We start from the raw sequence: 10,809 nt of genomic DNA, 5'->3' as shown, positions 1-10,809 counted from the left end.
AAGAACTTTCTTTGCATTTAAGTAATAGAAATAAAAACAAAATTTCTTAATTTAATGTTTCACTATCCAAATGAACCAATTTCACTTCCTTATCAAGCGGTGAAAAAATCAAAAGTGCATCTGAAATGGATTAAAGAATTTGGGGACAATTTAAAACAAAAAACTATAATTTTATCAAAAACTCTGAAAATATTCCAGTTTTTTGCAAATTAGGCGCATTTTTGTGTTTATGCATTACATATTTTTACAGGGTGTTTTTTAATAAGCTCCCGATGCACAGGGCGATTTTTCAGGTATTTTTAAGGCAAAAAAGTAGATATAGGCATGGGTTTGCAAGATTTTACTTATCCAGCTGTAAAGTATTAAAATATTAACTTTAATTTTTATTTTTCTTAAGTAATTTTTCATAGAATAACGATATTTGGACAAAAATTGACTATGGCATTTTAGGGAAAACAACATACTGTGGAATAAACATATTGCTTCAAAGCAAAATATCTGGAAAAAGGTTGTTTGTAGCGGCTTTTACAAATAATATTTTTTTGCGTGGAAATAGCAGTGGAATATATTTTTATGTTACAAAAGATCATATGAGTTAACTGGCCGCCTATCCCCATAAACTGATGAGCCAGCAGATCATATGTCCGTTTGGAGACAATAACTACCAAGGAGATGTGCGGAGGCAGTCAGTCAGAAGTAGGCAGTCAACGAGTAATTTTATGAACTTTGTAATCTAACGAAATAAAATTGTTTTTTAAAAAGGGCTCTCGCCGGTCTCATTAGTTAATTTATGCAAAAATATCATATCAGATCAATGCATCAAAAAGTTGTGACTCTTGCGAGGTTGCGTCCAAATATCCATATTATTTTAAAAATTACAAACACACATTTTATTCAACTTTTTAACACCCTCGAGGACATGTGAACTCATGCCTATCAGTGCTTTTTTTCTTAAAAATACTTAAAAAATCTAGTTACTCAAAACATCCGGTATGGACCTAAAAAAACATTGAATTAATGAATGAATTCATTTCAACGATTTTGCGTCGGTTTATGGAAAAGACACTGTGGGCTTAAATGGATGTTAACGTGTTAGTTACGGGGGTGGCAAAATTGTTTAAAGAGGGGGGGATAGGAAGAAAAAGAGGGTAAAACCAGCGCGCCATTTGAAACTTGCATTCAAGATTGGGTCTTCCAAAGTTCAGTTGCTCTCCGATACCCTTTCCCAGCTATGTAAGTACCAACTAACGATTTTCAGGTAATATTTCCAGTTTTAATCGATGTTTTCTGTGATTTTCAGAATGCTGGCTTACTATTTTTTGTTTTTGGTTCTCCCATTTTCATATGGAACCGTCTTGGCTCCGGAAAGAGACCGCGACTGGCATAAACCTGGATGCCACAAAGTCGGTAAGTCTTTTGGCAGTTTTTTTGCAATAAACGACTGTTTGGGTTGTAATAATCTGCATGGTTCTTTCAAACTGTTAATTAGTGAGTGGTATTTTTGGAAATTTCCTTTAGGTCATACGGGCAAAGTGAATATTCGCGACTGTGTCTCTTTTGATATAACGACGAACGCCTGCAGGGGATTTTGCGAGAGTTGGGCCATTCCATCGGATCCACAAAATGCCCAAATTTCGCAACCAGTCACATCCATCGGCACCTGCTGCAACATCATGGAAACCGAACCAATCGAGGTGCGAGTTTTGTGCAAAGAAGGCATTCGCACTTTGGTTTTCAAAAGTGCCGTAAGCTGCGCTTGTTACCACTGTAAAAAGGACTAAATATGACGAAAATCAAGCCAACAAAGCTTTTTATTTGAATTTCAATTTCCTGCGTTTCACTTTGATAAGTTCGGCGCTCCACAATTGCCCCAATTACTTTAGTCAATTATAGCTTTCGTGCCATTGTAACATTAAGAAATATATATTGTAAATAAAAGTTATACTGACTGACTGACTAAAATATTGATGTAGTGAACTAAATGTTAAAGCTTAATAAACGTCGTGTTTATATTGTTTGGAGGCTTTTTTACCTATTTGCTTTGCGCAACTCTACAACGGAGTTTCCGGAGGCGAAACTGCAAAAAGAAACTTTGGTTGTGTGTTCAGTTGTAGCAAATGTTGGAGAGAGTCCGCAAAGGTGCAGCTTGACCAGTTCTTTTGATAGCAAATTCCAACTAACCCACACCATTCCGAATGAACTTCTGCACACAAATAACATTCCCATGGAAAAGGCAACAAGCGTGGGTTTATCGCTGTTTCGGTTTTAGAGAAAGCGATCCTCAAACGAAAACTTGTACAATTGCAAGTTGCTGCCGCCTGAGGATCGGCTAGAGTTCAAACCTCTAGCTGAAAGCTTTTCAAGGCTTTCAGTGGACAGAACTGTATGGAAATAATGAGCAGATAAAATAATGCAAATTGCAGGCAAATGAATCAATTAATGTTCATGAGGCCCACTTTTCCTGGAAACTTCTCCATCTAAACCAGCAGGTTGTTGATTAAATAAAACATTCAGCTTTATGACAGTTTTGAGTAAATTTTTGTCCGGCCATGAACACGTGGAATGGGCCAACGCAGCTTTTTTCATATAAAAGTTTCCAGGTAATTGGTTTAGGATGCTTACTTAGGATGTTTTTGTATAGACCTGAGCCTTTGGCCTAATAGTGTCTCAAACTGCTATAATGAAAGCGTTTTTAGTTGCCTCGAGTCGAGTACAGCGGCTACCATAATATCGGCAAAGAACTCCATTAAAAATGAATTTTCATTGAGGCAAATTTGCAGCTCGTTGTTGTTTTAGAGCCGAGCCTCAGCTCTATTGAGTTGGCAAAGTAGCTCGTTCAAGTGCCAACCTACGAGCCAAAGTTCACATATTGCTTAATGCAATTAGAAGTTTAGCGACTATTTTATTGAAATAATGAAACATTGAAAGTTTATTCTGGTCATATGGGAAAAGTTGTCTCCATTTTACGGCTCTAACAAATACAGGGAGCTTTTTATGGAAATTTAATAAAGCTCCCTGTTATGAATATGAAATGGAAAATTCTGAAAGCGTTTTCGTCGACTGCTTAGTATTTGTAACGGATACCAGAGCAATGATAGTTTCGATTTAATAATAAAAAACTTGCTCAATTTAATTTATTGTGTACACTCGTGCGTATTTAACGAGCTGTAAAGCGAGTCTAAAAATAATTCGTTACAAAGCGATATTATCTAGTTGTTCCAAACAATTGCATTCAAGCACAAATTTAACTGTTCTTTTGTAATTGTTCTGGATAAAAAAAGGTGTGAATATTAAAATGAATAGTATCAGCTGCTAATTGCCGGTGCTTAGACGATGAGAATATTAAACAAGCAAACAGTGGCATAGAAGAAAACCTATAGGGGATAAACAAGACCGTTTACCTGTTCATGCATATTCTAGAATCATGAATATTTTTTACAGCGCAACCTAACGGCATTCTTGCCCCATTTTCAGCGACAATAATTATCCTCTTGCATTAAACCTATTGCCATGTCCAAACATTATTATAATGAGGTTTCCACAAGCAAAAGCGTTTGTTTTAAAAATGAATTTCATCTTTGTTAATTGAATTTGAATTTTCTTCACTGCATTTTGACGGAAATAACGTTGTGCTTGCCTGGCCGATTTTAAGAGCAAATTAAAAATTACACTCTTACAAAGCAATTTCAGCTTCATAAAGTGGACAGATATTAATGCTTTAAACATAATTTCGCCTGCTATTATAGAAGTTTTGGCAACAGCAATAAAACAATAAAACACCCCAAATAGTCACAAATCTCATTGCCTATTTATTAAAATTTAGCATCCAGTTTAGTACAGAATAAATAGTTTGTTTTAGTAAATATCCACTTCCCGGCCTCGGATGATCCTCTTGAAACCTCGATCCGGCTCCGACCGTTGCGATCGGTACCTCAAACCCTCACAGCTGGTGTCCAATGAGGAGCATTGTTGGCACTTACAGTCGGCTGCTTCGTAATACTCATATCTAAATAATTTGGAATTGAGGAAGAATCCACTGGTTTTGAGTAGTGTTTACCTGGCAGCTGATGGCAGGGCTCCTTCTTCGCAGTTCCTCAAAATCACAAACGCCTTGTTGCGGCCGTAATGCACGCAAACTGGATGAACCGACTTCTTGTACGGAAATCTGAAGTCGACGATCTGGAACAGTCGGGAATTTTGTTTAAAACTGCCAGTTTTGTTAGTGGTTTGTTTACCTCGTTTGAATCGCATCGGCCCCAGCAGGCCATCACGCTTAAGATATCCCAGCATTTTTTTCCGTTTTTGTCCATCTGGGACACACTGTAGTTGTAAAGCCGCTTATGGCACTTTAGGGTGGAATTCTCCACTTCTTCCTCGAAGGAAGCGGCTTCGATGATGCTTTGAGTGTCGATCATCGTGGAAATGTACAGCAGGAAGAAAACCAATTGGAAAAACATTCTGCAAGCCAAACAAAACCACATTTCAACAACAGATCAAAAAAAGTCGGGCATTCCACTTCAGTCCGAATACGTTTTAAATATATAAAGGTTTTGTAAAAAATCGTTTGCTTACCTAGTTAGAGCACAAAGCGCTAAACATCCAGAGAACTGAATGGTAGCTAAATGTTTCAGCAGTGGGGTTATGAGGAAAATGCTATTTGGAAAAGTTGATTTTCAATTTTGTAGGCCGCACCGTTGAGGGATGTGTGCCAGTTGAGATGCGCCATCCAACATCGGAGGCGGCCCAAAGCGAAAAAAAGACGCTCAAACTCGCTTGTGTCGTGCAAAAAATACTAAAGAAATGCAGGCACAAAAACGTTTGTTTTGTGCCTGCAAAAACGAATGTTCTCGTCTGAGGGAAATCTTTAAAAAATCTCATTTACTTGGTAGTAAACACGGTCTCTGTAAAATGTTTGTGCGAAATCCTACCACAGACTCCTGGAGTGAAAACATGATGAATTAGCCGAATTTACCTAATCCAAATTTTTCGGTTTGTTAATCTCACCTTTCATGGTCTGAATATCGAAAACTGTCCACTTTTGGATTATAGAATCATCATGGTTTCACCCCAGAAATCTTTATAATTATAATTTACAGACACTCTGTATTTTACATTTCAAATTAACTTTTATTACACTTATGGAATCTCTATGCTGCTGCTAAAAAAGTTTATTGTGATTCGTTTGTAAAATTATTTAGGTGCCCGAATTTGTTTCAATTTGCAAACAGTAGTAAAAACTGAATGAAGTTTGGATATCACTGGCAGAAAGATATTAAAAGAAAGTTTTCGGGTGAAAAGAATTAATTCATTCTTCAAACTGATTGAATTTTTACCAATTAGACGATGCCAAATCAGGATGTGTAATAGTATAACGGCGATAAATTGTAAAAAAACAAAATATTATAAAAGTATATTAATAAAATTCCATTAAAAAAGGTGTACACAGACTATTAAAAGTAGTTTAAATTACAGCCCCATTTCCAAATCCAAAAACATTCTGAGAGATTTCCAAAACAGAAAGGTACATTACCGAAAAACGATTGACGAATTTGGAGCCTCTAGTTGCTTACCAATAGGCCTTAGATAAAAAGTAGCTTGTAGTAAATAGTTAATTGCTAAACCTGGCAATGGCGCGGAACCTGTTAACTTCCCCAACTGCAGTTACAAGTTACAAATTTTGAAATTTGCCACCCATGAATCCCAACTAATCTGTGAAGGATGGTTCAGAAGCCAGGAAATGGGAGTTTCAAAAGACTATTGGATGCCATCTTCCTCGTTATCGTCCACATCCATTGGTAGGGGATTAGGAACAGGAGCCGGAGGAGCCTGCTCGGGGGGCCCAGCAGCAGGCAGAGCTGGATTCAGATTAGCATTCAGCTGCTGAAGTATATTAAGCTGCTGCATATTAGCATTAACAGCGGCAACAATGTTCTCCTGAAAAATCTTCAGCATTAATCCCAGGTTTTGGGCGTAGATCTTCCTCAGTACCTGTTGGTTGTTATTTGCGTTATTAGCAATCCCAGCCATCGTCCGCTGGTTCTCCAAAGCGATCATCTTCTGGCGCTTTTCCTCCATAAGCCGGTCGCGGTGTTTGTGAATGTAGTCTTGAACATTTGGTAGCCCATCAATTACACAAGCAGACAAAGCTGACCTGTAGATATTCATGTCGGTGGCTTCGTACCACTCGTTGGTTTTTTCGTCGTAACATTCTACATGGTAGATCGTGGTCACTCCTGAAGTCCAATAGAGCTTGAGGGTATTTCCTGGCAAAACCTTCCTACCTACATACCATTAAACCCTCCAATGGCAAAAATCATATCATCAATAACCTCAATGGCAAAGTTGCTTCTTGGATTGTACATGTCTGGAATGGCTGCCCATGTGTTGGTTTGAGGATTGTACTTTTCGCCACTGCACATTCTGACGAGAAAAACGTGAATTTCCACACAACAAAATGAAAATCCTGTACCTGGAAATGCCATTAAAGCCGCCAATCACATACAGCTGGTTGTGGTAGGAGATGCAAGACACTCCAGATCTTCGGGACCTCATGGGCGCAATCAGCGACCACTGGTTCAGCTCAGGATCGTACACTTCAGCTGAGTGCATACATTCTTGGCCGTTGAAGCCTCCAGTTATATAGATTTTGCCTGAAAATGTTTACACTTTACAGCAGAATCTAAAGAAATGAAATTTCCAGGCTGCGTGGATGGGGCGGGAACATATTTACAAAACCTATATAATTTGGGCAGGTTCTGTTCCTTTGGAAACGTGAGAAAACTCGATTTATCCAAAGACTCTAATTGCCAGCAGCAGGCAACTTGCTCAGAAAATTTCGGTCTTATTCAAAATCAGAATTTTCCCTTACGTACCATGAAGAGTACAAGCGCTAGCATCAGATCGTTGCATATTCATCGGCGCAATCAGAGACCATTGGTTGGTCTTAAAGTCGTACTTTTCAGCCGTATTCTGCCTGTGATGTCCATCGTAACCGCCCATTGCGTAAATCTGATCATCCAGCACCGCAGTGCTCACGTAACATCTTCTTGCATGCATGGGCGCAATTTCCTTCCATGCTTTTTGCACGGCGTCGAAACATCTGCAGGAGTTAAAGTAGTCCATGCCTTGCAAAAAAACTCATTGATTGGAGCAGGGGCATTAGCTGGAATCGGTCTCACCATCAAAGCCACCAATCACGTAGATGTTGTACCCCACCACTGCAGTCCCATGATAGGCCCTCGGTCCAGTCGGGTCCACTTCTTCCACCTTCACCCATCGGTCAGCTCTGGTGTCATACGTTTCGATGAAATTCGTAGGCGAACCTCCACTCCAGCCTCCAATGGCAAAGAGAATCTCGTGGGGAACGCGAGGACGTGCTATTTCCGGTGTCACCACTTCTCCGTCCCTGGCAGACCAAATTAATAAGAATTGCGAGCCGGTGGTACTTAAGAGTCGACTGGAAGTCGAAATGGTGCATTGTAGCTGTTAAGCAACCTATGACTTGATTGAAACTTTGAAAGAAATTGTTGTTCTAAAATTTGCAATGCCAAAATACTCCCACTGAAACTCCCAATAGAAAGCAATACCTATGAGTGATCATTTCCAGATCATACAAAAACTTCAACGTTTCGATAATCATGGGCCTGCTGGCCTCACAGCCTGCCACATAAGGATGGTCCTTGACCCGTTCCAGGAAAAACTGCGTGTCCAAAAGCCCCAAGCGAATGCACTTCATCAGCTCAACAATGTGCTGCTTCCTGCTGTCCGTCGAGTACTCGATCCATCTGAAAAGGCCCCCTAGGAACAGTCTTTCTAGCTTTTCCTTGCCCCGTCACCTCAAAATAATCTCCCACACAGTTTCTTCGCTTTTCACATTGAGGTCGTCGGCGTTGATGATTTCCTGCAGCTCTTGAAGGGATAGCAGGAGAATCTCGGAGCTTTGATCTGCCACGTGAGCAAAGTTTCGCATGATGTACTTCCAGCAATTATCGGCCAACTTCCGGCAAAAGTGGCTTCTGGCAAAGGCCAAGATACCGATGCAATTGTTGGGGCGGAGAATGGATTCCAGATAGGTGGAGCACAAGTCTAAAGCGCCCAGGATGCTCAGATAATCAGCAGCCATGAGTATGGAGTAGACGTTTTCTTCATTCAGATCCAGCTTTCTCAAGTAGACGTAGACCAGGAGGGTTTGGAGCATGTCGGACGACACTCCTGGCAGGTGCACTTGGTTCTTCTCCTTGTTGTGAAGGGTGGTAGTAAAGAGCGCCCTAAACAACATCGTTCCAAGCCACATTTCCTCACAACGAAACGCTCAGAGGTTTTACCGAAAATATGAGCTAGAAGCACACAGAATGGCCCGGTGCACCGGAATCTCCGATCCATCATCCAGGATGATGGTGGCGTCGCATAGTTGATTGTTCTCCTTCAGCTCGAAAAGAGCTTGCATAGCCTGGATACTCATGCATCGTCCCGATCCTAGTTCCATAGATTTACACGCCGTCGGATTCGCCTCTCCCATTTCATTTTTGCAGGCCAGGTTGTAGAAAATTTTGGCAATAGGAAAAAAACACGAATAATTTAGCCAAAAATGTTGAGTGATGATTTCAAAAAAAATAAATAAATGAAGATGAAGTGTCAGGAGTGATTGATTGGTGCCTATTAGGGTGGCTGCGAAGCAGGTGAGGCAAAAGTGTAGAGGGAATATGAAGAGCAAAAGGATTGAAAGTGACCAACGCTTCCAATCAAGGTTTCAGATATCGAATCAAAGGTGGTCGGTCTTTACATTTTGTTGAAGAGGAGCTTCAGCTTCAGTTTCCCTTCAGAGTAACTTGTGAAGATTCTTCACAGAAGGTCGTATTAAAGCTAGTGATATGTCTAGAAGCATTTTTTGGTCATTAAGGGCAAACATCATAATTTTCAATCAAAGCCAAAATGAGAAAGAATTCTTGAAAGTCCACCCTTACCGTGCCTAATAAACTCAGGTAAAAACCTCGTAATTTTAAAATAATAATCATAAATTTAATTAGCGTGCGTAGGATGAACCGAAAAGGGTCCCGAAAGCTCGTAAATCTTGACGATCCCTCGGGCTGCCATCACTTTGAGCCCCAACAAAATGCAACTACTTGTCTATAGTGGATGAAACGCACGCTTTCCGAAAGAAGTTTTGAGGGGATTTAGCAAAAGCAAGATACCTATATACGTAAATCTCGTCCTCAAAGGCGATTCTCGCTTCTGCAGGCGATCCACCAAATAATCTTCTTCTTGCGACTGGGAATGGGTGCCTGCCATCTCATGGTATTGAGCAGTACGGGCAGCCAATTAGTTTTACCAAGGAAGAGAAGAAAGGAAAACTTATCACTAATAATTTTGGGGAAACTGGGCTTTTTTGAAGATTCGATTAAGTCGTCAAAAATGACACCAATCGAATGACATCGCTCTTTTTCAGCAGGTCTAACTTTTGTTTGAATAGTCGGGCTCATTAAAGCGCTCAAAACAATAATTTCGTTTAAACAACAATTTTTTATTGCATATTATACATATGTTAAAGCATTACCATATTTCTACATTTTCGTTGTTTTTGATAGCCTTTTGTCAGAGTCCTGCAGCATCAGCTCTATCTGTGAAGTTTAATTCACTTTTCCGGTGACCAGAATAATACATATCAATGAATTCACTTTTAGATAGAAATCAAGTTCTTCCTTTCTTAGGAGCTATATGATCAAGATCTTCATCTGCACTGACCGAAAATTCAATTCAATTAGCTCATTTCCCTAATTCATCATCTATCTCTTGCAGTTCCTCGTCAGAAGCGTGAAATTCCATATCTGCTTCTCTTATTTAGGGACCACATTTGCAAACGATTTATAATTAGTAAATAGACTCGCTTGGGCAGATTGGTGTTAATAAATTAACGAAACAAACTATTTTAAGCTGGCAGATCCTTTATTAAGCTGGCACATATTGACTAGTACTAAGACAAAAATAAATAATCCATAAATATGTTTTACAACACTGTCATTAGAAGATGCTCGGCCGAGCCGATCATCACCGCATCCGCATACTTTCCCAATGGATTTTCCGGACGCTTCAGACTCTGAGGAAATCGAATGTCGTCCAGTAGCTTCATTGTCCATGTGACCACTGTGAATGTAACTGCATTCACCGGAAAAGCCCTGATGACGGTGGGCAAAAGTCCTCGAAACAGGCAAGAAACTCCTTCGGAGTTAACGCTCTTTGTCAGGCAGTCGTAGGAGCTCTTGTAAAGGCTTGGCTCTAATTGGAACCGCGATTTTATCACATCGATTGGATAAATCAGGATCCATGATATTACACCTGCAATTTCAAGAACCAGCCGAATTTTAATGCTGATCAAAGGAAGAATAGAAGGTTTTACCTGCTAGTCCACCAGCCCACAGCATGGTGCAAGTGGATACAGGCAAATCATCGTTTCTTCTGGTAAGCAGCTCATAGGCCATGAAATATGATCCAAAAGCCGGGATTTCTCTTAAAATGGTGATGTTTAGTCCACGATATACGCCCTTAAGGCCATTTTTTTGGTAGATGGATTTTAAGCAATCCAATGGGTTTTGGTGCGAAGTATTTCCCACCTGAAGAAATTGTTTTAATGAATTAGATGCAGGGGCGTATCCAGCTTTAAATTCAGGGGGGAGGTTATCTAGAAAAAATACAGTCTTCTGTTGTCTATGAAATTAGGAAAATTATCGTCGTTTTGTGCAAGGGTGGCGTAAGATTATTGCAAAATTTCATGTTTTCCGTCCCGTTTTGCATGTTTCTCGGAAGCAAAATGAG

At 39.9% G+C, this 10,809-nt stretch overlaps 5 protein-coding genes across 6 annotated transcripts in view; 2 read left to right on the top strand and 3 right to left on the bottom strand.

Annotated features, from left to right (window-relative positions):
- Positions 1 to 10,809, top strand: part of LOC109546607 (Ca(2+)/calmodulin-responsive adenylate cyclase) — a gene marked incomplete at its 3' end in the record, with an annotated part of 72,167 nt that overhangs the window by 52,775 nt on the left and 8,583 nt on the right.
- LOC109546615 (thyrostimulin alpha-2 subunit) lies at positions 1,026 to 2,015 on the top strand. Its single transcript, XM_019917618.2, has 3 exons — positions 1,026 to 1,233; positions 1,301 to 1,407; positions 1,519 to 2,015. Exons 2-3 carry the CDS (start codon positions 1,302 to 1,304, stop codon positions 1,779 to 1,781), a joined length of 369 nt encoding a protein of 122 aa, XP_019773177.1. The 5' UTR covers positions 1,026 to 1,233; position 1,301; the 3' UTR covers positions 1,782 to 2,015.
- Positions 3,787 to 4,894, bottom strand: LOC109546614 (thyrostimulin beta-5 subunit). Its single transcript, XM_019917616.2, has 4 exons — positions 4,573 to 4,894; positions 4,236 to 4,458; positions 4,058 to 4,179; positions 3,787 to 4,006 (listed from the first exon to the last, which is right to left on the bottom strand). Exons 2-4 carry the CDS (start codon positions 4,455 to 4,457, stop codon positions 3,856 to 3,858), a joined length of 495 nt encoding a protein of 164 aa, XP_019773175.2. The 5' UTR covers position 4,458; positions 4,573 to 4,894; the 3' UTR covers positions 3,787 to 3,855.
- On the bottom strand, positions 5,398 to 9,439 carry LOC109546634 (kelch-like protein 10). Of its 2 annotated transcripts, none has more exons than XM_048666449.1 (10): positions 9,192 to 9,439; positions 8,325 to 8,553; positions 7,836 to 8,267; positions 7,587 to 7,784; positions 7,179 to 7,456; positions 6,873 to 7,124; positions 6,470 to 6,650; positions 6,290 to 6,420; positions 5,989 to 6,233; positions 5,398 to 5,934 (listed from the first exon to the last, which is right to left on the bottom strand). In XM_048666449.1, exons 1-10 carry the CDS (start codon positions 9,286 to 9,288, stop codon positions 5,755 to 5,757), a joined length of 2,223 nt encoding a protein of 740 aa, XP_048522406.1. In that variant the 5' UTR covers positions 9,289 to 9,439; the 3' UTR covers positions 5,398 to 5,754. The 2 variants fall into 2 exon arrangements, with proteins under 2 accessions (XP_048522406.1, XP_019773219.2); XM_019917660.2 differs by having other exon boundaries at positions 7,179 to 7,405; positions 9,192 to 9,438.
- On the bottom strand, positions 9,924 to 10,607 carry LOC109546635 (mitochondrial basic amino acids transporter; the record flags this gene model as incomplete). Its single annotated transcript, XM_019917662.2, is given in 2 exon segments — positions 9,924 to 10,332; positions 10,394 to 10,607. Coding segments are annotated over 2 exon segments (543 nt in total), but the record flags the coding sequence as incomplete, so codon positions are not given.

The sequence above is a fragment of the Dendroctonus ponderosae genome, unplaced genomic scaffold, assembly GCF_020466585.1.
Source record: "Dendroctonus ponderosae isolate FM_Combo_2020 unplaced genomic scaffold, Dpon_F_20191213v2 Dpon_F_20191213_5, whole genome shotgun sequence".
Taxonomy (NCBI): Eukaryota; Metazoa; Arthropoda; class Insecta; order Coleoptera; family Curculionidae; genus Dendroctonus; species Dendroctonus ponderosae.
This window is presented reverse-complemented; position numbering and strand designations above follow the sequence as displayed.